General features: G+C 47.3%; 2 protein-coding genes and 1 long non-coding RNA gene across 3 annotated transcripts in view; 2 read left to right on the forward strand and 1 right to left on the reverse strand.

Moving 5' to 3' along the window:
* Positions 1 to 774, reverse strand: part of LOC132407630 (uncharacterized) — a 48,242-nt gene extending 47,468 nt beyond the window's left edge. Inside the window, exon 1 of the long non-coding RNA XR_009516540.1 lies at positions 647 to 774. This is a non-coding gene — a long non-coding RNA (uncharacterized LOC132407630). The remainder of the gene's footprint in view (positions 1 to 646) is intronic.
* ppil3 (peptidylprolyl isomerase (cyclophilin)-like 3) lies at positions 679 to 11,674 on the forward strand. Its single transcript, XM_059994412.1, has 6 exons — positions 679 to 810; positions 909 to 983; positions 4,724 to 4,817; positions 9,584 to 9,651; positions 9,748 to 9,866; positions 10,718 to 11,674. The coding sequence occupies exons 1-6, from the start codon at positions 808 to 810 to the stop codon at positions 10,842 to 10,844; spliced, it is 486 nt and encodes a 161-aa protein (XP_059850395.1). The 5' UTR covers positions 679 to 807; the 3' UTR covers positions 10,845 to 11,674.
* Positions 11,675 to 16,168: 4,494 nt separating this feature from the next.
* The window catches only part of zgc:101858 (uncharacterized protein LOC449555 homolog), a 33,335-nt gene continuing 23,982 nt past the window's right edge, over positions 16,169 to 25,521 (forward strand). The window contains exons 1-2 of the mRNA XM_059994413.1: positions 16,169 to 16,315; positions 17,942 to 18,112. Of these exons, the coding sequence (XP_059850396.1) occupies positions 16,286 to 16,315; positions 17,942 to 18,112 (201 nt within the window). The 5' untranslated portion in view covers positions 16,169 to 16,285. The remainder of the gene's footprint in view (positions 16,316 to 17,941; positions 18,113 to 25,521) is intronic.

Below are 25,521 nucleotides of genomic sequence, written 5' to 3' on the forward strand. Positions count from 1 at the left end.
GGTAGGTTGAACAGTTTCCCTTTAGTCCCAAGCCTACAGGAAATTTATCAGAAGTGAGGGGTAACACTGCAGCAAGAAAGATTAAGAAAAGTACTGGTGCATTAACATGGCCTCGTTTCACGCTGGTCTTCACTGAGACTGGCTCTGCCGTAGACCCATTGGTTAGTGCCATGCCCCATCTGTTGTTACCGAAAAAACACAAGATGTTGGTGAACTTCTGTGGGCAGCCCAATTTGAGGAGCAGACCTTGAACCTTTGACTCACTTACTCAAGGCATAAGTGAGGCCATTTCTGGAGCAGATAGAGTAGACTCCTCAAGTAGAGCTGTTGGCGCATTGGATACCGTTCAGAAAATGTTTACCGGATTATACCTGGATGGGTGGGTTATCTGTGTGAGGATAGTTCATACAGGCTAGGTAAAATTTGGGAGAGTGAGAGACGGGACGATTGGAACAAGGTTGTAACTGGAGAGGATAAACTCGAACAGGGTGTGACTGGTTATAAACGAGAGACCCACCCACTTAAAACAGAGATGCGGCAGTTTCACACTGAGGGTGTTGACCCTTTCCTCCCTGGGCGGTGAAAGTCTCTGAATATTTTACTCCAAGGTTAGATGGAGGCTTGATTAGCAAAAGGGTGCACTTACCGACCGGGAGGAGACAGGAAACTATAAAGTTGAGGTGATCTGAGCAAGTTCGAGGCGCAGAGTGGTGTCCCGCTCCGATTTCCGACCGGAACGGCAGGAGGGGACCGGGGGAGCAGCCGGGATCGTTACCGGGCGGACCGGAAGCAGCTGGACTGGCCGAGATGGTGAGGGGGAAGGGGGACGGGAGAGGGAGGTGGTGAGGACGGGGGCGCCGGGTTGCTGAGAGGGAGGACGGGCGCTCACAGCATTTCTTGTGTTCCAGGCCCTGAGCATCCGCACGGATCTCGGAGACATCAAGATGGAGCTGTTCTGTGAGCGGGCGCCCCACACCTGCGAGGTAGTGGCCATTCCCCATTCCCCATTCCCCCTCCCTCTCCCCTCTTTCTCCGACCCGCCCTTCACTCTTCGAATACCTCCTCCTTCCCTCTCCGATTCCCCCGCTACATCCCTCCATCCCCCATCTCTACTCCCTTTCCCGCGGCGGCTCGAACGCGGTAAATGTCGGTGTCGGAGCTCTATCGAAGTTCGTGGGGTGATGGGGGAGAGAAGGTGGTCAAAGGGAGCAACTTCGGATACGGCCGGTCTTTTTTCGCAACGCAGGCTCGATAAGTGACCTCAACTCAGCAACAGGGGCAAGTGGGCCTGCCATTTTTGGAGAGTGCTGGTGATGGAGTGGGAAGGCCACCAGGAGAGTTAAGGGGATTAAGCAGTCAGTGCGGGGTTTCCCTGTGGTCATTCTCCTCAGCAACAAGTACCCCTTTTGATACTGCTGGGGGGTGTGGAATTACCCATCAGGGTGCATATTTTAATGCTTGGGAGTATTATGGATAAAGGTGATAAATTTAGAGGATGAATCAGTACAACGAATCACTATGTTATGGCCAGTACAGAGACACGGTTGAGAGAGGGGCAGGAATGGGTGATTATATTTTTGAAAGGACAGAGAAGAGGTAAAAGAGGTGGTGGGTGGAGTTGCACTACTAATCAAGGACAATATCACAGCTGCACACAGGGGAGACATAACAGAGGGGTCAGACAGAATCTGAGTCTATTTGGGTAGAACTCAGGAATAGGAAGTGAGATTCACTGATGGGATTGTACTACAGACCCCCCCCCCCCCATAGCTGCCAGAACAGATATGTAAAGAGATTAAGGAAATGTAAAAATAATAGGATTGTTGTCATGAGAAATTTCAACTTCCCTATTTTCCCTATTATTAAATGGGACCTTCTTAGTGTAAGGGGTTTAGATCTGGGCAGAATTTGTAGTGTTTATTTATCAATATGTAGACCATCCAACAAGGGGGAGGTGGTGTTGAGTAATGAGTCTGGCCAAGTGACTGACCTTTCAGAGGGTGATTTGTTAGGGAGCAGTGACCACAACTCCTTAACTTTCAGGATAGCTACAGATAAGGAGAGAGTTTTAAATTGGAGTAGGGCAAATTACAAAGGCATTAGGCAGGAACTAAGAAGAGTTTATCGGGAACACCTTTTTTTCTGGCAAATCCACATCAGACATATGGAGAGTGTTTAAAGTACAGCAAAGCTATCTTCCTGTTAGAAGGACCGAACAGGACAGGGATGGAAAGATAAGAGAACCTTGGGTGTCCAGGGAGATGATGAATTTTGCCAAGAAGTAAAAGGAAAAGTATGTAAAGCGTCAGAAGTTAGGATCAAACAAAGCAAAGGAGGATTATAAATAAGCCAGAAAAGAACTCAAGGGAATTAGAATGCCAGGAGGGGCCATGAAAAGTCCTTGACAAGCAGGATTAAGTTGAATCCCAAGGCATTCTGTAGGTACATCAAGAGCAGGAGGATAAATAGGAAGAGGGTGGAACATTTGCTTGGAAGTGGAGAATGTGAGTGAGGTCCTTAATGAGTACCTTGTTTCAGTATTTATCAAGGAAAAGGACTTGGAGGGCCAGGCAGTAAGTGCTGAGTGTATAAATACATTAGGGTGCTTAGAGGATAAGAAGGAGGATGTGTTGGGTCTCCTAATGAGTATTAAGGTGGATAAATCCCCAGAGCCTGATGAAATTTACTCTGGATTATTGAGGGAGGCTAAAGAGGTTGCTGGGGCCTTGACCACTATCTTCGTGTCCCCTCTAGGCACAGGTGAGGTCCTGGAGGGCTGGCGAGTGGCTAATGTCCTACCTCTGTTTAAGAAGGTAAAATCCTGGGAGCTTTTGACTGGTGAGTTTCATGTCAGATTAGGGAAGCTGATAAAGAAAACTCTTAGGGATTTGTGAGCATTTTGAAGCTCCTGGCTTAAGCAGGGAGAGCCTGTGTAGCTTTGTCAGAGGGTAGTGGTCGAAGGGACTTACTCAAGCTGAAGGTTTGTAATTAATGGTGTTCCACAGGTAGCTGCTCTTTGTGATGTATATAAATGACCTGGATGAAAATGCAGATGGGTGGATTAGTAAGTTTGCGGATGATACCAAGAGTGGTGGAGTTATGGATAGTGTAGAAGACTGGCAGAGAATACAGTGCAATGCAAATCAGCTGCAGATATGGGCAGAAAAATGACAGATGGAGTTTAACCCAGATAAATGTGAGGTGTTGCACCTTGATAGGGCAAATGTGAGGAGGCCCTTAACAGTGTTGCTGAGCAGAGAGATCTTGGAGTCCAAGTTCATAGCTCAATGAAAGTGGCTTAACGGGTCGATAAGGTGGTTAAGAAGATTTATGAATGTTTGCTTTTATTAGTCGAGACATTGAGTTCAAAAGCCAAGAGGTTATGTTGCGACTTTATGAAACTCTGGTTAGGCCACATCTGGAGTATTGCATACAGTTCTGGTCACCCCACTATAGGAAGGGTATTGAGGCTGAAGAGGGTTCATTCGGATGCTGCCTGGTTTAGAGGGCATGTGCTGTCAACGGAGGCTGGATAAACTTGGGTTGCTTTCTCTGGAGTGGCAGAGCCTGAGAGGAGATCTGATAGAAGCTTATAAGGTTATGAGAGGCACAGAGAGAGTGGACAAGGAGTATCTGTTTCCCAGTGGGCATGTAGGTGAGGGGGGTAAGTTCAAGGGGGGTGTAAGGTGTAAGTTTTTTACTGAGAGAGAGGGGGATGCCTGGGTTGCACTGCCTGGTATGGTGCTGGAGGCAAATACATTAGAGGCTTTTAAGATTTTAAGAGACGTTTAGATAGGCACATGGATGTCAGGATGATGGAGAGATATGGACATGGTGTAGAAAGGAGGCATTAGTTTTTCTGGGGGGGGGTGGGTTTGATCTACTGCTAAGCTGGTGCGGCACAACATTATGGACCAAAAGGCCTTTTCCTTTGTTGTACTGTTATATGCTCAACGTTTATTCCCTCTTCTAACCCCTCTCCCCAAATTCCCACTCTGCTTGGAGCAGAGATTATGGACACCAACAGAAGCTTTCAGCAATGGGGAATTTTGAGAGCAAATTGGACGAAGCTGTTCCTTCATGGGTTGATAAGCAGATAGGTGTAAAGTGCTTCAACAAATGCTTAGGACAAAGTTACCCCATGGGACTATGAAATGAGATTCTATAGGAAACCGAGTATAAGAGAGATGTTTTGTCACACAGGAAGAGAAGTGGTTATTGGGAAACAGCCGGCACAGGTACAGGGATTTATGGCCATGTCTGCCTCTAGATTATCATCAATCTCTAATGAGAATGCTTGTTATCAGATCTAGACCATGCATGAGTACCTCTTCAGCCCTGGTAGCGGCAATCAAAAACATTCCTCCCTGACTCCGTTCAGTTACTGTTATGTCTAAAGCTGATAACTTTTTAAGATAGTTTTAAGGGGTATGGTGCAAAGTCAGTTAATTGGGTTGGTCAGAACAGACATGGATCTAATCTAATTGAATGGTGGAGCTGATCTGACAGAGTTGAATGGTCTCAGTTCCTGATCTTATTGGACTGGGTCCTTTTTCCCGTAACTTCAGGTACAGTATCAATGTATATGGTCCGTTACCACACCGGTGGGCGATGGCCGTTACTCTGACAGTGATGTAGTGTATTTTATCCTGGACACATTGGTGGGGAGCATGGTGGCCCTTTGCAGCAACACTGATTGTTTTTTGTGTTTCTCTCTTTATAGAACTTCCTGGCCTTGTGTGCCAGTGATTACTACAATGGGTGCATTTTTCATCGCAATATCAAAGGCTTTATCGTGCAGACCGGAGACCCCACAGGTAATCTTCCCACAGCTCCTGCAACTTTTCATTTTGACAGTGTCCTCATTTCTTATTTCCTTCTTATTCTCTTCCACTTTAAGATGCTTGTTAAGGTGTATCACTTTGGCCTAAGCTTCTAGACACCGGTGCTTGTTTCTGCCTCTGGTTGGTGATCCTGTGCAATTCGTGGGGCTTTAACAAAGTAAAATAGATTGATTTGCATGTCTGTTGCTGATCTTTATAATTTCTGGTTGTACGATGGAATAAAGTACTTCTGAAGTAAGTTACTATAGTAAGGTACAACAGTACAGAAGTTATTGTATGATGATTCTACACTGTTAAAACTATCCTCTCTCTGGGATACAGATACCACAGGTGCAGACACCTTCAGCGCCCTACCCAAACAGCCATCTCCAGTGCTCTGTGTCATAAGAAATTTCACAAAGCCAAATGTTAATTTGACAGAGTTTACCAAATGCTTTTATTCTTTCAGAGAATGTGCAGTTACTGGCAAAGCCAACAGCACAGCTCTTGTTCTTCAAAGTTCAAAGTACACTTAGTGTCAAAGTATGTCTGCTGTATACAACCCTGAGATTTGTCTTTCCACAGATAGGCATGAAACAGAGAAGCACCATGGAACCTGTTCAAAGAAACCATCAAATGCTCAATGCAAAAAAAGAACAAATCACAAAAACGACAAAATGCGTGGCAAACACAGAATATAAAACTTTAAACCACAGAGTCATTGAAACAGTCCAGGATTGTTCAGTTTAGTTCAGGTCTATTTAGCGCTGTGTCGATTGCTGACTGCAGGCCACAGAGCCAGTTGGCCTGATCAAAAGCACCCAAAATAGCAATTAGAAAAAGGAGGAACCAGAAATACACAAACTACAGAGTCCAATCTACAAACCTTGCTCAAGACCCAAGACTCTGATGGCACTGAGTGAGAGGGGGAGAGAGACCAGTCAGGTGCAGGTAACTCCTTCTGGGAGCAGCAAGAAAGAGACTGGCTACGCGCAGACACCTTCCTCAAGCAGCAGCGAGCAAGAGGGGAGAGAGAGTCAAACGCAGGCAGGCGGCGCTGAACATTTGCTCACCTTTGTTTTCATCTGCTCTCATGTTGGTGGGTCTGAATTCTCATGGAGAACAGAAAGGGTATGTGCAGCAGCCTTCCTTCCTGACAGCTTTGAAGTTTTTGCAGCTGAGCTGCAGTTTAATCCAAAAATTATTTAATTACAGAAAAACACAAGGAGAATAAAAATTAGATTAATGTAGGCTTTGTGCAACTGACTGGTACATGCAGACTTGATACAGACCTGTATTTTATGACTCTGTAAGCTACCACCACACGCAAAAGGGAGATGTCTGGGATACCCTGATCGGAGAGTAAAGGGAGTGCCCCACTTAGGCTTAAGTTTCCTGACTGCCCAGGTGGAGTTACAGCACTGAATCCTGCAGATTGAATCTTACTAGTCCAGAAACACCACAACACCATTCTGTACTCCCACGGTATTGTTCTGGAATGTCACCCTGAATTCTGAACTGGGGTTCTGAATTTAAAAAGAATGTCTGTTTCCCTTGAGCCACGTTGGTTGCTTAACCTTGAAAATCAGGGATTTGGACACCAATTTTTTTTTCCTGTCGCTACAGCCTCTCTTGTATTTCTCCTGATCTGGAAGAGATTGTTTTTGATGGAACTCAGCAGGTCTTTGTGTGACAATAACATCAACCCAACCCCCTCCCCCTCACACAAAAACCTTGCAGATCGCCCACCTGGAAAAACACTGTTTACTGGTGACATGAAAATTGGTGATGGTGTGGATAGTGAGGAATTTTCTAAGGCTGTAGTTGGATATGGATGAGTTGGGAAGTTGGGCTGGGTATTGGCAGACGGAATTTGATTCAACAGTTGTGAGGTGATGTAATTTGGTAAGTTAATTATGAGCAGGTCATACTGTCAATGATAACTAATGCTGGTGATGGAGCACCCTGGGGCTTCAGTTCTTTGAAAGTGGCCACGCAGACAGATAGGGTGGTGAAGAAGATGTATGGCATGCTTGCCTTCAGAAGCTGAGGCATAGAATCGAAGTGTTGGGGCATTATGTTGCAATGTTATGGAACACTGGTTAGACTCAATGTGTGAGCAGCACTGGTTACAGTAGTGTAGGAAGGATAGGGTGTGGTGGAGAGGGTGCAGAGGAAATTTGCCAAGGTGTTGCCTAGATTGGAGGACTTTATGGAGAGAGATTGGATAGGTTGGGCTTATTTTCTCTGAAATGGAGGAGTCTGATGAGTATATATAATTGTAAGAGGCATAGGTAGGGTAGATGGTGAAAATCTTTCTCCCATGGTTTGGGTATTAAAAACGAGGGAATAGATTGGAGGTGAGAGGAAAGAATTTTAAAGGGAACCTGAGGGCAAGTTTTTTGGCTTAATGTGGAATGTGCTGTCGGAAGTGATGGAGTGAGATACAATTAATGTGTAGTGGGGCATTCAGTCAGACTCTTGAGTTGTGGGCAGATGGGTTTGGTGTGGAAGGACAGAAGGTTGGATAGGTGTGGTGGGCTGCAGGGCCCATTTCTATACTGTATAACTTTGACTCTATAACCCAAATCCCTGCATCCAGATGTGTTCTGTTGTCTCCTTCCATTTGAACAGCATTCTGATTTTCTTTTTCCAAAGCAGATCACCTCATTTTTTGCATGTTCTGTACCATCTGCCAAATCTTTGTCCACTCAACCTCACCCATCTTACTTTCAAACTGATCACCGTAACATCAGTAAGTGTGACTACACTGTACTCGGTCCCTTTATCTGACTAGTTCACATAGATTGTAAATGGTGAAGGCCCCAGAGCTGATGTCCACAAGTAGTTAGTGTTTGCCAATTGGACAATGACCTGTTTTTATGATTCTGTTTTCTGTCAGCGGGCCAATCCTCCATTGACAGGAGAGCAAAGAACAAAGGGAAAGTATGGCGTCCGGAGGAGACCAAAATAAAAACATACTTCGAGAATCCTGTCAGAGAGAGAGAGGAAAGAGGTTTTGCCAGTGTGATTAGGAGTTACACATACAGCAATTTAGGTGCTACATTTTGGTAGACTAATCAAAATAGGACATACATGGTAAATGGTAGGGCATTGAGGAATGCAGTAGAACAGAGTGATCTATGAATAATGGTGCATAGTTCCCTGAAGGTGGAATCTCATGTGGATAGGGTGGTGAAGAAAGCTTTTGGTATGCTGGCCTTTATAAATCAGAGCATTGAGTATAGGAGTTGGGATGTAATGTTAAAATTGTACAAGGCATTGGTGAGGCCAAATTTGGAGAATTGTGTACAGTTCTGGTCACCGAATTATAGGAAAGATGTCAACAAAATAGAGAGAGTACAGGGGAGATTTACTAGAATGTTAACTGGGTTTCAGCACCTAAGTTACAGAGAAAGGTTGAACAAGTTAGGACTTTATTCTTTGGAGCGTAGAAAGTTGAGGGGGGACTTGATAGAGGTATTTAAAATTATGAGAGGGATAGAGTTGACATGGATAGGCTTTTTCCATTGAGAGTAGGGTATATTCAAACAAGAGGACATGAGAGAAGGGGCAAAAGTTTAGGGGTAACACGAGGGGGAACTACTTTAGTCAGAGAGTGGTAGCTGTGTGGAATGAGCTTCCAGTAGAAGTGGTAGAGGTAGGTTCGATTTTGTCATTTAAAAAAAAGTTGGATAGGTATATGGACAGGAAAGGAATGGAAGGTTATGGGCTGAGTGCGGGTCAGTGGGTCTAGGTGAGAGTAAGTGTTCAGCATGGACTAGAAGGGTCAAGATGGCCTGTTTCCGTGCTGTAATTGTTATGTGGTTATAATTTAGCATGAAAATAGACCCTTCGACCCAACCTGTCCTTGCTAACCAAGCCAGTACATTTGTTTGCATCTTACCCATATCCCTCTAAACCCCTCCTATCCATGTACTTGTATAAATGTCTTCTAAGTATTGTCACTTTTATGGTAGCTCACCTGTACACACATCACCCTCTGCGTGAAGAAGTTGCCCCTCAGCTCCCTTTCAATCATCATTTAATAATGCCCTTCCTACAACAAGGTGACCAAAACTGTATATAGTACTCCGAATGTGGTCCAACAATGTCTTGTTGGGCCAAAGGGCCGCCTCTTATAGCAAAATCGAGGTGGCGGGGTCCTGGTCCCCAGTGTGTAACAAAGTGGCAGACCCAATGTTTGGACATTGAGTTAAGCACAGGGCCGAATCGAGGTGATGGTATCCAGGTCCAAGCAATGTTTGGACAACAATTTAGGCGATTCTGTGGGCAGACTGTGTTTGTGGACATCAGTTCAGAACACTATTTGCTTGTGTTTATTGTTTACATGGTATGTTTTCTTTCTCGGCACATCGGGTGTATGAATTTTTTATGTGTTCTTTTAGGTTTCTTTCTTTTGTGGCTGTCTGTTAGGAGATGAATTTCAAGGTTATATAATGTATACATAACTTGATAATGTACTTTGAACTTTGAAATCATCTGGGCATAAATTTTTAAAAATTCCCTGTTAGAGCTGTGATTGTGTATCCATCTAATGAGTTCATAATCTTTGTCTTATTTCAACTGTGTAGGACCGAGTGGGGTTTCCCCTCCTAACTCTCACTGCTGCTCCTCCTTTTGAAACCTATCTCTGTTTGAGTGAGCTTCTAGCCTCCAGCTTCTCTGGAGGCTTGGTGTATGATGATGGAGCTGCAATGTGCTTGTTGTCATATGGCCGTGCTTTTCCTTCCATACAGGCACAGGCAAAGGAGGATCCAGCATCTGGGGCAGGAAGTTTGAAGATGAGATCAGTGAACACCTCAAGGCGAGTAAACACTTGAAGCTTCCAAACTCGTGAGAAGATCTCCCATTGGCTGATGCTGATTAGTGACTTTATCTACCCGTTCATGCTCTATTTCAGCACAATGTTCGAGGAGTGGTTTCCATGGCCAACAATGGTCCCAACACCAATGCCTCTCAGTTTTTCTTCACATATGGGAAACAGCCTCATCTGGACATGAAGTACACGGTGTTTGGCAAGTAAGTTTGTTGGTCTGTGTCCTCTGTTCCTTCAACAGGAAAGGAAAGAGAACAAAGGAAGGGCCGAGGTCCAAAAATCCTACCCTCCGTGTACTATCAGGGTTTTTCCACTGAGGTTGGATGGGACTGCAACGAGTGGTTCTGGGTTAAGGGTGAAAGGTGAAAAGTTTAAGGGGAACATGAGGGGCAGTTTCTTCATTCAGAGGGTCGTGAGAGCTTAGAATGATCTGCCAGCACAAATGGTGCATGCAAGCTTGATTTCAATGTTTAAGAGAAGTTAGGATAGGTACATGGATGGTAGGGGTATGGAGGGCTCTGGTCTTGGTAAAGGTCAATGGGAGTAGGCAGTTTAAATAGTTCAGCATGGACTGGATGGGCTGAAGGGCCTGTTTCTGTGCTGTACTTTTCTATATGACATGTCACAGGGAAAAGTGGCCTTGTAGGCTTTGTGCTTCAGGAGGATGGAGGTATGTGGAGTGATGTCATGAGGAGGAGCTGACTAGATCAGGGTGTCGCTTTCGGAATAGAGATTGAGTTGAAATGGTGAGTGTGAGTGAGAAGGTCATTAACCGTGCAACATTGATTTGGTTGATAGGTAGAAGGCTTGGAGGGGTTTTGAGGAAAATGGTTTATCTTGGCTTTCGACTCTGGGGTGAACTGCCAGGAAGGTGAGTGGAAACAGGAAGTACCCTGATAATTGTTTGAAGTTCTGTAATGTATAGTACAGTGACAGGGGCAGGATTTGCATGAAGAAGGTTTTTTTGCTTTGGGATCAGATTTAATTAATTTCTCCTGACGTGAGTTTTGGGTCCAGGTATTGATCTGAACTGACGTGTCGGCTTCTCATCCAGGGTGATCGACGGACTGGAAACGCTGGACGAGCTGGAGAAGCTTCCTGTAAATGAGAAGACGTTTCGTCCTCTTACTGACGTACGCATCAAAGACATTGTTATTCACGCCAACCCTCTGGCATTCTGATCCAGCAGGCTGGAGCTGAGCAGGATGGTGGGACTGCCTGAGGAGAGTGAACATTGGGTCAAAGATACTGGTGCCAACCATGATTCGCCAACAGACCTCCATCCTCAAACAGATTTGCCTGGACTGGGGTCAGTGAAGATGCTGGGCAGTTGTATCAATCCTCTACCCTTATCTCTACCTCTCTTGATCTCCCTCTGTTCCTTCTCCCTTCTGTTCTCTCCCCTTTGTTACTCTTATTTTTTTTCTCTCTGTCTTATAGCCTTTCCCTCTTGACATACCTGGGTGTATTTGGATTCACCCAGGTTCTGGGAAAGAAAAGCAGAGTTGATCGTCTGGTCAAGCTGAAAGCAAAATTCCATTGGCAGCAAGAAGAGCGGGCATTCTGTGCCAGCTGCTGACTGTGAGGTCTTCCCTCCTTAAGCTGGTTTTCAGTTTCATCGTCAAGCATTGGACACACGTGCTGCTCTGTGGGGCTGAAGTGAAAGTTACTAACATGAAACGTGAGGCCTTCTCATGGGTATTGGTTGAGCTTTAATATGGCTTTGTGTTTTCCTGGAATCCGGGATCATGACGTGAAGATTCTAGGTGTGCCCGTGTCTGCCCTGCCTGCCTCTCCCTGTGCCAGCCCGCCCCTCCTCCCCACCTTACCACAATACAGAGCAGGGTTTGAAAAGCCTCAGCGGAACATCAACATGTTATGGCCCTTGTGTAAAAACATTGAGCATACACACAAAGTGCTTTTAATTTTAAACACAGCAGCTGATCTCAAAACTGCTATCAGACAGGTTGTTTTAATATGTGAATTGAAATAAACTTGTTCCTGAACAGCTTGTTCTGAGGTGGTTGACTTTTTCTCAGAAGTGATTATAATGCCAATCTGCGTGTGGTAATTGCTGTTAGCAGTCTCTGGCCCAGTAACACTGGCTGAACTCCAGCCCCGGTTGTACACATTACCACCTGACAGATCGGAAGTGACGGGTGATGAACCAGACCCTACCGTGAGGGAGGGGGATGAACAGGTTAACGTTGTGGTCACGGCACTAGGGACAACATACGTACCTGGTATCCAAGGATAGAATGAACGGGGAAAATTTGTGTGCAGTTTCGGTCACCGAGTTACAGGAAGGATAAAAATAAGGTTGAAAGAGTGCAGAGAAGGTTTACAAGGATGTTGATGGGACTTGAGAAACTGAGTTACAGAGAAAGGTTGAATAGGGTAGAACTTTATTCCCTGGAGCTTAGAAGAATGAGGGGAGATTTGACAGACGTATATAAAATTATGATGGGTATAGATAGAGTGAATGCAAGCAGGCTTTTTCCACTGAGGTTAGCAGAGATAAAAACCAGAGGACATGGGTTAAGGGTGAAGGGGGAAAAGTTTAAAGGGAACATTGGGGGGGGGGCTTCTTCACACAGAGAGTGGTGGGAGTGGGGAATGTGGACTCACTTTTAACATTTAAGAAAAACTTGGACAGGTATATGGATGAGAGGTGTATGGAGGGATATGGTCCAGGTGCAGGTCAGTGGGACTAGGCAGAAAAATGGTCCGGCACAGCCAAGAAGAGCCAAAGGGCCTGTTTCTGTGCTTTAATGTTCTGTGGTTCTATGGAAAATTTATCAGTAGTTGGTACTGCAAAATTAATTATCCATTAATGCAATAAGGTGGGAGGATATTCTAGGAGGTTCTTGCAGTAAGGCCATGTAGGTGGAGCTTAATTACAAAGGAGTGACAATTAGTGCAGTGGGGGTACTACAGCCTTCCAAACAGCAGGAAGTAGCTATGTTGGCAGATCTCAGAAATACATAAATATTGGTGTCACTAGAAAGATTTCAACTCCAATATTAATGTGGATTGCCTCAATGTGAAAGGCATCAAAGGGTGCAAAAATTCCAAAGTCCATCCAGGAGAACTTTGCACCACTGTGTGCGTGTTCTCAAAAGAGCAAGAGAAGTGGGAGTGATGGACCTAATCTTGGGGAACGGAACCAGTGATGTGGAGTATCTGTGCGAAATAGAATCCAAAATGTTAATGCTGGTGTAGGGAAGGAGATGAATAGGTCAAAAATTAAGGCCCTGAATTGTGGAATATCACTATTCTAAGGCAGACTGGGAGCATGTACTTGTAGGTAAGTCTATATCCAATTAGTGGGATCAATGTATGGTGAAGATAAGGCCAACAAATCCAAGAACCCTGGATATCAAGGGTAGAATGAATAAGAGCCAGTTTATGGCAGCTATATATAAACTAAACCTTGAACAACCCTGTAGGAATTGGGGATTCTTAAAGTAATTAGAACAGTGAAGAGTGACACAATATCATTGGCAGGTGAGGATGAGGAAAATTCCAAAGCAATTAATGAACTAAGGGCAAGGGGATAACCAGAGAAAGAAGGGCTCTTTGGGGAACAAAGGGTACTGATGAGGTGTTTAATGAGTACTTGTTTGTATTCACGAGGAGGAGATGGTGGAATTCCAGAACATATTGAAAGGGAGGTGTTAGGTGTCTTGGTGGATATATCCTCAGAATCTGGAAAGTCGTATTCTAGGATACTATAGGAGGAAAGGGAAGCAATTGCCTGGGTTCTGATAAATATTTACCTCTTTGGCCACGGGTATTAGAGTGTGGTACCTTTATTCAGGAGGGGCATCGGAGATTGGATGGGTGTTGAGTTAAAGTTAAAAGTAAGCAAGCAAGTTTATTTGTATAGCACTTTTCAAACACAAGGCAGTTCAAGGTGCTTTACAAAGAATAGGAAATCAAACTTTGCACAATATATAAGTGATGCACCATCAATAACTCACTCTGAGAAGTAAAGCCGAGATATCGGCTTTTATTGACTGGAAGAAGGAACAAGCAGTGGTTGACCACCATACTACATCCTGGAGACAGAGAGGCTGGGCTCAGGCCTCAATCGCCTTTATCCAGGGGTCCGTTGGAGGAGCCACAGGAGCAGTCAGCAGGGGACGTGTCCAGACAGGTATATGTAGTTCACCACAATAAGAGAATAAAATCACACAAAAATAGACAAGATAAATAGAAGTTATAGTGCAGGAGATTCTAATTAAAAGATGCAGTGAAAAGAAAAGTTCTAAGCCTTGATTTAAAGGAGCTTAAACTTGGGGCCGACTTCAGCTCCTCTGGAAGGTTATTCCAGATAAGTGGAGCAGAGTAACTAAAAGCTGCTTCACCGTGTTTAGTTTGGACCCTGGGGACAGTAAGCAGTGCCGCCCCAGGTGAGCTGGGATCTCAGGAAGGTTCACAATGCAGCAAGAGATCGGAGATGTATTTCGGCCCTAGACCATTCAGAGCTTTATAAACCAGCAGTAATATTTTAAAGTCATTCCTCTGATGGACAGGAAGCAGTGTAGTGATCTGAGAACTGGAGTGATGTGCTCTATTTTCTTGGTCTTAGTAAGGACTTGCAGCGGCGTTCTCAATGAGCTACAGCTGTCTGATGGAGTTGTTAACGCCATTACAGTAGTCCAGCCTAGTAAAAATAAATGCATAGACGAGTTTGTCTAGATCTTGCTGATACATAAGCCCTATAACTCTCGCTATATTTTTAAGGTGGTAGTGGCTTGACCTTGTAGTTGTCTTTTTTTAATTGATTTTTTATGCATTTCTACAATTACTACAGCAAAAACCCAACAGCAAAATGAAGATTAATACAGTGCAAAATAAACATAACAATAATATAGTTCAAAACAATGATGAAAGAGCACCCAAAATAAAATAATATAAAGTTAGTATCACCCCCCCCCCACACAGAAAAAAAACTCCAGGCCAACCATTGCAAGATGTAAAAAATACTAATTGGAGCATTCAAACCCCCAAAACTGTAAATGAAAATAAAAAACAAAGAATAATAATGCCTACTACCAAAGAAAGAAAAAAAACAAAGTAAGGGATTGAAAAAAAAAGACTTAATCCAAAGAGGAGTTATGAAAATATTCAAGAAAAGGTCCCCACACCTTGTGAAATTTTATGTCTGAGTTGAGAAGTGAATAGTGAATTTTTTCAAGGTCTAAACAGGGCATAATATCGTTAAGCCATTGAGCATGGGTGGGTGGGGCAACATCTCTCCACCTAAGAAGAATTAAATTCTTCTTAGGTGTAATTGTCTTAATGTGGCAGCTGAAATTTAGATCGAGAAAAGGATACTGGGGGGATAGGATTAATCTGCACTTGGAGAAACAGGGATTAATTGAGGATAGCTTTAGGAGAAAAGCATCTCAAAGAATGTGGTTATGTGTATAATAGGGAAGGGGTACTAATGCTAATGCAATCTACACGTAAACTTCATTAATGCGTTGAGAGCGACTCGTGGGAGAATTTTCAAAAAGGTTATTTCCTACAAGACGCAAGATAAATTAGCAAATTGGATGTAAACTTGGACTGGTAACGGAGGATTACTTCTGTGATTAGAAGCCCATGATGGGTGTGTAGTGATAGACAAGAGCTCCCTATACTTTAACAAACCGGATGTGATGTTTGTAAATTGGGAAGCAGAGGAGAGAGTGGGGAGGCTAGAAAATAATATTGATGAGTTGGTGATGGATGGAAATTTAAATTCCAAAATTAAAAACTAAAATGTTAAATTTTACTTAAAAATTGTAAGTTTGCCCATATTTGGAGGACTAACGTAGTTAGTACATAATGTAGCTAGGTACACCATGCCGAGCAGGGCCCTGGTAAATACTAAGCTGAGGCGAAGAATGTAAGAGCAGGACGGTTACGGTACAATCAACGCAAAATAAAATGTGAATGCTGGAAATCTGTAAATAATACCTTGCTGGAAACACCCTGTAGCTGGTCCAGTGTTTGTGGAAAGAAAGAGAGTCAACTTCTCAATACTAGGACCCTTATCAGTTAGAAGAGCTACTGGTTCATCAGTGTAGGGTGCAGTCTGTGTGTTCTCCTTGTGAATGCCTCTGGGTGCTCCAGCTTTCCCCCACAACCCAAAGACGCGCGAATTGATGGGGTTTCGTTCACTGTAAATGATCCTCAGTGTGTGTGACGGGAGGAAGTTGATGGGAATATGGGGGAAGTTTTTAAAAAATGGGATTAGGATTTGTTGAAATTAGAGATTGATGTTCGACAGGCTGGACCTGTTTTATATTTTTGTGACGTATTTAAACGTATCGGTTTCCAGCGCTACCTTTAACCAAGCCTAGCTTTCTGGAACATTGTTTTATTTGTTTTGATTAATTCAAAGTGAATAAATTCAAAGTAGTCCGGGTGGCACCGGATTGCCGAATGGCCGGCATAGCTACGGGCTGGTAAAGGGGAATCGCTGTACTAAGTCGCCGGTAAGGATAAGAGGGGCCGAAGGGCCTGTCTGTGTGCTCACTAAATTGCCCCGCCGAAGCCGGAACGATACTGAGGGAAGCAAGCGCCGGCCGGCTCCTTTAAATTGGAAGCAGCTGCTCCTTTAATAAACATGGCGGCTCACATAGGCGAAGTTACGCAGGTGAAGAGAAGAGACTGACCGATACCTTCTCCCTTCCGCCACAGCCCCTCCTTACACTCCCCTTCTCTCCCCTCCGTGGAAAGGAGAGTGACAGCCCGACCAGCCTCTTCCCTTCCTTCCTGTCAACCGCCCCCACCCCCTCCCCAAACCTCTTGTAGTACCCTCCTGTGTCCCTTGTCTACCCACTGTTGCCCCTCACTCTCCTATCCTCCCTCCCACCCCCTGTTCTCCCCTATTGCCCCGCCGCTGGAGCGTAATTTTCCCGATATTCCCTATGGGGGGGGGGGGTGAGGCTCTCGACCTTCCCAGTGCCACTCTCCATCTGACCCGTAAACTGGGTGTCGACGCTTTACACATTTACAACATTCATCGCGGTTTCAAGTTAAAATATGATCCTCGCTATCCGGAATGCCCTCCAGTCGCTGTGGTTCCCATTGGTTCTTGATGACCTCTAGAGAGTCGGAGAAATCGGGCAGACGAACAACAGTCATGCGTACAGCAGGAGGCCAGGCCCTTTGGCCCATTCAGTATGTGACAGCCATCTCAGCTGCCCCCACTTTCTCACCTACACAATAGGGGGGACTTATTGTGGCCCACTAAAATACCAACTCTCATGGCGTTCGGAAATCCATGCAGATTTAACACAGACTGCAGCCCTGCTCACTGCTCCACTGTACTCCTGAAGGAGGGGAGGCAGGAGCCTCAGACAGATGCCTTGCTGGCCTGGATCTGTGAACCTGGCTGAACCCAGGAGGTCCTCTGATTGACTCATCCCCCACCCCTCCACTCCGAGTGCCCAAATACCCTCTGCTGTGTGACATTATAATGTCTGCCTTACTGTATCTTGGGAACTGATCCTGTACTGCCTGCCTTCTTTCTGCCTGTCTTTTACCTGGGGCACTGACTGATGTTTGCTGGTCCTGTATTGGGCTCTGACCCTGTACTGTCTGTCTCATTTCTGCCTGTTGTCCCGTATCTCAGGCACCGACCCTGTGCTGTCTGTCTCATTTCTGCCTGTTGTCCTGTATCTCAGGCACCGACCCTGTGCTGTCTGTCTCATTTCTGCCTGTTGTCTTGTATGTCAGGCACTGACCCTGTACTGTCTGTCTCATTTCTGCCTGTTGTCCTGTATCTCAGGCACCGACCCTGTGCTGTCTGTCTCATTTCTGCCTGTTGTCTTGTATGTCAGGCACTGACCCTGTACTGTCTGTCTCATTTCTGCCTGTTGTCCTGTATCTCAGGCACTGACCCTGTGCTGTCTGTCTCATTTCTGCCTGTTGTCTTGTATGTCAGGCACTGACCTTGTGCTGTCTGTCTCATTTCTGCCTGTTGTCCTGTATCTCAGGCACTGACCCTGTGCTGTCTGTCTCATTTCTGCCTGTTGTCCTGTATCTCAGGCACTGACCCTGTGCTGTCTGTCTCATTTCTGCCTGTTGTCCTGTATCTCAGGCACTGACCCTGTACTGTCTGTCTCATTTCTGCCTGTTGTCCTGTATCTCAGGCACTGACCTTGTGCTGTCTGATGTCTGCCTGTCCCATATTTTGGACACTGACCCTGTGCTATCTAATGTCTGCCTGTTCTGTGTCTGGGGCACTGACCTTGTGCCGTCTGACTCGCTGTTGCAGCGTTTGTCGCTCAGTGGGAAGGTGGCTCTGATCACCGGGGCAAGTTCAGGAATTGGAGCTGGGACAGCCATCCTGTTCGCCAGGCTCGGAGTCAAACTGGCTCTGAATGGACGGAACGTGGAAAACCTGAACAAAGTGTGCAAAGAATGTGAGGAGGTCGGCTCAAGCACGGTAAGTGGGACTGGAACTGGAGGCAGGGAGGAGTGGTGGGAGGATAAATGTTGGCTGATATTCAATACAGTGTGAACACTTTTCTCCATTGCCAGAGTCATAGAGAGATACAGCACAGAAACAGGCCCTTCAGCCCGTTGAGTCCATGCTGACTTTCAACCACCCAATTACACTATTTCCATATTTATTCCTTCAGTATCCCCAGATTCAACCACTAACCAACACACTAAGGGTAATTTGTAGTAGCCCGTTAATCTGCCAGCCTTCATGTTTTTGGGATGTGGGCCACCCCATTTTTGTGGAGGTTTACTCAGCTCCTGTTCAGTACAGAACCAGACCAAAGGGAGATGGGTTGACAAAACCCCTCCTATTGGATTGTTGTTGGAGCTGGAGTTGTAAGGTGGACTTAGTGCAGCTGCCAGTTTGGCCCAGCAAGGTCCCACAACCAATAAGTACTCCTGTTTGGGTACTGTTGGGGGAAACAGCCTACCTGGGGGAAGCAACAGTGGCCGTGCCTCTGGCACAGAGTCTGGCCCTGTGGCTCAGAAGGGTGGGGAAAGGAAGAGGATGGCAGCAGTGATAGGGAACTCTGTAGTTAGGGGGTTAGACAGGCGATTCTGTGGGTGCAGGAAAGAAACACAGATGGTAGTTTGCCTCCCGGGTGCCAGGGTCCAGGATGTTTCTGACCACGTCCACGATACCCTGAGGAGGGAAGGAGAACAGCCAGAGGTCACATTACATACTGGTAACAACGACATAAGCAGGAAAAAGGAAGAGGTCTTGAAAGCAGACTACAGGGAGTTAGAAAGGAAGTTGAGAAGCAGGACCACAAAGGTAGTAATCTCAGGATTACTGCCTGTGCCACATGAGTATAGGAATAGAGTGAGGTGGAGGATAAATGTATGGCTGAGGAATTGGAGCAGGGGGCAGGGATTCAGATTTCTGGATCAATGGGACCTCTTTTGGGGCAGGAATGACCTGTACAAAAAGGACAGGTTGCACTTGAATCCCAGGGGGAACCAATATCCTGGCAGGCAGGTTTGCTAAGACTATTGGGGGGGAGTTTAAACTAGGATTGCTAGGGGGTGGGAACCAAACTGAAGAGCCAGTTGGCTCACAAATAGAGAAAGCTTAAAGACAGTGCAAAAGGGAGGATAGGCAGGTGATAGAGAAGGGACGCGCTCAGACCAATGGTTTGAGATGTGTTTATGTTAATATAAGGTGCAGTATGAACAAAGTGGATGAGCTTAGAACGTGGATCAGTGCTTGGAGCTATGATGTTGTGGCCATTACAGAGACTTGGATGGCTCAGGGGCAGGAATGGGTACTTTGAGTGCCAGGCTTTAGATGTTTCAAAAAGGACAGGGAGGGAGGCAAAAGAGGTTGGGGCATGGCACTGTTGATCAAAGATAGTGTCATGGCTACAGAAAAGGAGGAAGACATGGAAGGATTGTCTATTGAATCTCTGTGGGTGGAAGTTAGGAACAGAAAGGGGTTTTTTATAGACCACCCAATAGTAACAGGGACATCAAGAAGTAGGTAGGGAGATAGATCCTGGAAAGGAGTAATAATAACAGGGTTGTTGTGGGAGATTTTAATTTCCTAACTATCGATTGGCATCTCCCTAGAGCGACTGGTTTAGATGGGGTGGAGTTTGTTGGGTGCGTTCAAGAAGCTTTCTTGACACTATGTAGAAAAGCCTACAAGAGGAGAGGCTGTACTTGATTTGGTATTGGGAAATAAATCTGATCAGGTGTCAGATCTCTCAGTGGGAGAGCATTTTAGAGATTGTGATCACAATTCTATCTTCTTTACCATAGCATTGGAGAGGGATAGACAACCTAACAGACAAGTTAGGAAACATTTAATTGGAGTATGGGGAAATATGAGGCTATCAGGCAGGAACTTGGAAGCATAAATTGGAAACAGATGTTCTCATGGAAGCATATGGAAGAAATGTGGCAAATGCTCAGGGGATATTTGCATGGGGTTCTGCATAGGTACGTTTCACTGAGATGGAAAGGATGGTAGGGTACAGGAACCGTGGTGTACAAAGGCTGTTTTAAAGCTAGTCAAGAAGAAAAGAAGAGCTTATGAAAGGTACAAAAAACTAGGTAATGATAGAGATCTAGAAGATGATAAGGCTAGCAGAAAGGAGCTTAAGAAAGAAATTGGGAGAGCCAGAAGGGGCCTTGGTGGATTGAGAAAGTAAGGAGGCATGGGATCCAAGGGGACATTGCTTTGTGGATCCAGAACTGGCTTGCCCACAGAAGGCAGAGTGGTTGTAGACAGGTCATATTCTGCATGGAGGTCGGTCACCAGTGGAGTGCCTCAGGGGTCTGTTCTGGGGTCCTTACTCTTCATGATTTTTATAAATGACCTGGATAAGGAAGTGGAGGGATAGGTTAGTAAATTTGCTGATGACACGAAGGTTGGGGGTGTTGTGGCTTTTGTGGAGGGCTGTCAGAAGTTACAGCGGGACATTGATACATAGAAACAATAGAAAGGGTGCAGAGGAGATTTTCAAGGATGTTGCCTGGATTGGGGAGCATGCCTTATGAGAATAGGTAGTGTGAACTCAGCCTTTTTTCCTTGGAGCGACAGAGAATGAGAGGTGACCCGATAGAGGTGTATAAAGCGATGAGAGGTATTGATCATTGGGATAGTCAGAGGCTGTTTCCTAGGGCTGAAATGGCTAGCACAAGAGGGCACAGTTTTAAGGTGCTTGAAAGTATGTACAGAGGAGATGTCAGGGGTAAGTTTTTTAGGCAGAGGGTGTTGAGTGCGTGGAATGAGCTCCTGGCGATGATGGTGGAGGTGGATACAATAGGGTCTTTTAAGAGTCTCCTGGACAGGTACTGTACATGGAGCTCAGAAAAGTAGAGAGCTATCAGTAGCCCTAGGTAATTTCTAAGATAAGGACATGTTTGGCACAGTTTTGTGGGCCAAAGGGCCTGTATTGTGCTGTACGTTTTCCATGTTTCTAAACTTGTAGGTTGAGTCAGTGGTAAAGAATGCAAATGCAATTTTAGCTTTCATTTTGTGAGGACTAGAATACAACAAGGATATAATGCTAAGAGATTCTAAGTCAGGCTGCGCGTGGAGTATTATGAACAATTTTGGGCGCCTTATCGAAGAAAAGATATGCTGGCATTCGAGAGTGTCCAGAGGGGATTCAGGATTATGACCCCATGAATGAGAGGGTTAACATGAGGAGTGTTTGATGGCTCTGGGCCTTTAATCGCTGGAGTTTAGAAGAATGTGGGGGGATCTCTTTGAAACCTATTAAACATTGAAAGGCCCAGATAGAGTGGATGTTTTCTATAGTGGGGAAGCTTAGGATCAGAGAGACTTCCATTTAGAATAGAGATGAGGAAAAAGAGTGGTGAATCTGCAGAGTTCATTGCCACAGATGGCTGTGCAGGCCAGTTCATTGGGATTATTTAAGGCGGAGGTTGATAGGTTCTCGATTAACCAGAGCATCAAAGGTTATGGGCAGAAGGCAAGCGAATGTGGTTAAGAGCAATGATAAATCAGCCAGGAAGGAATGGGTCAAATCACCTAATTCTTATTATGAATGTACAAACTGTAAACAGACGATCTGCCCAGGACAGCAGGGAAAACTCTTCCTTCAAAACACGGTGACTCTTTTCCCCTACAACAAGACCTCACAGGACTGTGGTATAGAGCCTGTCTAGTTTTAGAGCAGCAACACCCTGTAGTAATGTCTGAATATGACTCTGGGGTGCCAGCTGAGAACACAAGACATAGAACAGTATGGCCCTTCAGCCCATGATTTTTAATGTTGATCTGTATAACTTGCTCCACAATCAATCGAACCCTTCCCTCCTACATAGCCCATAACTCCACTTCTTCTTACATCCATCAGCCTATTATCCAAGAGACTCTTATTGTACTGTGGCGACCCATTTCCTAGCGTATCCAAACCGACTCACAATTAGATAGCCTACGGGGGTTTGCGAGCACAGAGCTTTGGAGCCTCTGCGCCATGGGGGGCCGGTTGACAGAGGCTTAAAAGTGAGGCTGAAGTTTTCGAATAAAGTTTTTTCCTTCGACTGCAGTTACCGACTCCGTGTCGTAATTTTAGCGCTGCGTGTAGCACACCGCTACAATTGGTGACCCCGACGGTCCAAACGATTTTTGGACCAGAAATGACCGACGCCGCCTCTGTTCATGCGGTTTCGTTGAAACTGCCAGGTTTCTGGACACAGCGCCCGGACCTATGGTTCCAGCAAGCCGAAGCCCAATTCCACGTTCGCCAGATCACCTCAGAAGACACCCGCTACTACTACGTGGTGAGCTCCCTCGACCAGGACACAGCGGCCCAGGTCGCGGAGTTCGTACAGTCGCCCCCGGTAGACGGCAAGTACACGGAATTCAAAGCCCTGCTCCTCAGGACTTTCGGACTCTCACGGCGCAAGCGGGCTGCCCGTTTACTGCACCTGGATGGCTTGGGCGACAGACCTCCATCGGCTTTAATGAATGAGATGTTGTCTCTCGCCGACGAACACACACCCTGCCTCATGTTTGAGCAGGCATTCCTGGAGCAGCTGCCCGAGGACATCCGCCTGCTGCTGTCCGACGCGGATTTCAGTGACCCCCGGAAGGTGGCAGCCCGGGCGGACTTGCTGTGGAACGCCAAAAAGGTGAGCGGGGCGTCCATCGCACGGATCTCCCAGCCCCGCTCCCGGCAGCAAACCAGTCCAGGCCCAGCCGCAGAGCCCGCCAACCCCCGGCCCAATGAACACTGGTGCTTCTGCCACCAGCGGTGGGGTGCAGAAGCCCGCCGTTGTCGCCCGCCCTGCGAGTTCCCGGGAAACACCAGGGCCAGCCGCCGCTGATGGCTACGGCGGCTGGCCATTGGGATAGCCTCCTGTATGTGTGGGATAGAAGGTCGGGACGCCGGTTTTTGGTCGATACTGGGGCTGAGATCAGCGTTTTACCTCCGACGAGTTACGACACCCGCAGCAGGGCACCGGGTCCCCCCCTGAGGGCCGTGAATGGCAGCACCGTAAGGACCTATGGCACCCGCCAGGTGCAGCTACTGTTCGGCTCCAGCCAGTTCACGTGGGACTTCACACTGGCCGCCGTAGCCCAACCGCTTCTGGGTGCGGATTTTTTGCGGGCTCACAGCCTGCTGGTCGACCTGCCCAGGAAGGGACTGGTACACGCCGAGACCTTTCAGACGTTCTCCCTGGGTGCAGCCCAGTTGCCAGCCCCTCACCTCGGCTCCATCACGCTCTCCGACAACGACTTCACCAGGGTCCTGGCGGAGTTCCCATCGGTTCTGGCACCGCAGTTCACAGCAGCCATGCCCAGGCACGGCGTACAGCACCACATCCCGACCCAGGGACCCCCCCTCCATGCCCGTGCTCGGCGGCTTCCCCCGGACAAGCTCCGACTGGCGAAGGAGGAGTTCCAGAGGATGGAGGAATTGGGGATCATCCGGCGGTCCGACAGCTCATGGGTTTCCCCCTGCACATGGTGCCCAAAGCGACGGGGGGCTGGAGACCGTGAGGCGACTACCGCAGGCTGAACGAGGCTACCACACCGGACCGCTACCCTGTGCCGCACATTCAGGACTTTGCAGCAAACCTGCACGGCGCACAGATCTTCTCCAAGGTAGATCTCGTCCGGGGATACCATCAACTCCCGATGCATCCTGACGACGTCCCCAAAACGGCTCTCATCACCCCATTCGGCCTTTTCGAGTTCCTCCGCATGCCGTTCGGCCTGAAGAATGCCGCACAGACGTTCCAGCGGTTAATGGACGCGGTGGGACGGGACCTGGACTTCGCGTTCATCTATTTGGATGACATCCTCATAGCCAGCGGCAGTCGTCAGGAGCATCTGTCCCACCTCCGTCAACTCTGCGCCCGACTGAGTGAGTACGGTCTTACAATCAATCCTGCCAAATGCCAGTTCGGACTCGATACCATTGACTTCCTGGGCCACAGAATTACTAAAGACGGGGCAACCCCTCTGCCCGCTAAGGTAGATGCGGTCCGCCACTTCCCCCGACCCACCACGATCAAAGGCCTTCAGGAATTCGTAGGTATGGTCAATTTCTACCGCCGCTTCCTCCCTTCAGTTGCCCGGATCATGCGCCCCCTGTTCGCCCTGATGTTGGGTCCGAGCAAGGACATTACCTGGGACGAGGAGTCCGCCGCCGCTTTCGTTCAAACGAAGGAAGCTTTGGCGGACGCCGCAATGCTAGTACATCCCAGAATGGACACCCCTACCGCCCTCACAGTGGACGCATCCAACACGGCAGTCAGTGGGGTGCTGGAGCAACTCATCGCAGGTCGCTGGCAACCCCTGGCGTTTTTCAGCAAACACCTGCGACCACCCGAGCTTAAGTACAGTGCTTTCGACCGGGAACTGTTGGCGCTCTACCTGGCAATCCGGCATTTCAGGTACTTCCTAGAAGGTCGGCCCTTCACCGCGTTCACGGACCACAAACCGCTTACCTTTGCGTTTATGAAAGCATCCGACCCCTGGTCATCCCGCCAGCAACGCCACCTGTCCTACATCTCTGAATACACGACGGATGTCCGGCACGTCTCGGGTAAGGACAATGTCGTGGCGGATGCGCTCTCTCGCCCTACCGTTCATGCCCTTTCCCAAGGGGTAGACTTTGAGGCGCTGGCAGAGGCACAGCAGGCGGATGAGGAGATTCCGAGTTACAGGACCGCAGTCTCCGGTCTGCAGCTCCAGGACCTCCCCGTGGGCCCGGGTGAGAGGACCCTACTCTGTGACGTCGCCACCGGCCAGCCCCGTCCGGTCGTCCCGACAGCATGGCGGCGCCGCGTTTTCGACTCCATTCATAACTTGGCGCATCCCTCCATCCGGACAACTGTCCGGATGGTTTCCAGCAGGTTCGTTTGGCACGGACTCCGCAAACAGGTCAGTGAATGGGCCAGAACGTGCATGCACTGCCAGACGGCCAAGGTGCAGCGGCACACCAAAGCCCCACCGCAGCAGTTCCATCCCGCCCACCGGCGTTTCGACCACATTCATGTGGATATCATGGGCCCCCTGCCAGTGTCGCGCGGAGCGCGTTACCTCCTGACTATCGTGGACCGGTTCACAAGATGGCCAGAGGCGATCCCGCTCACCGACACCACCTCCGAATCTTGCGCCCGAGCCCTGATCGCCACCTGGATATCTCGCTTTGGTGTACCAGCCCACATTACCTCCGACAGAGGCGCCCAGTTCACCTCCAGCCTGTGGTCAGCTATGGCCAGCCTTTTGGGGACTCAGCTGCACCACACAACTGCCTACCACCCACAGTCGAACGGGCTAGTGGAGCGTTTCCACCGTCACCTGAAGTCGGCCCTCATGGCCCGCCTGCGAGGAGCCAACTGGGCGGACGAGCTTCCCTGGGT

The sequence above is a fragment of the Hypanus sabinus genome, chromosome 18 (assembly GCF_030144855.1).
Source record: "Hypanus sabinus isolate sHypSab1 chromosome 18, sHypSab1.hap1, whole genome shotgun sequence".
Classification (NCBI taxonomy): Eukaryota; Metazoa; Chordata; class Chondrichthyes; order Myliobatiformes; family Dasyatidae; genus Hypanus; species Hypanus sabinus.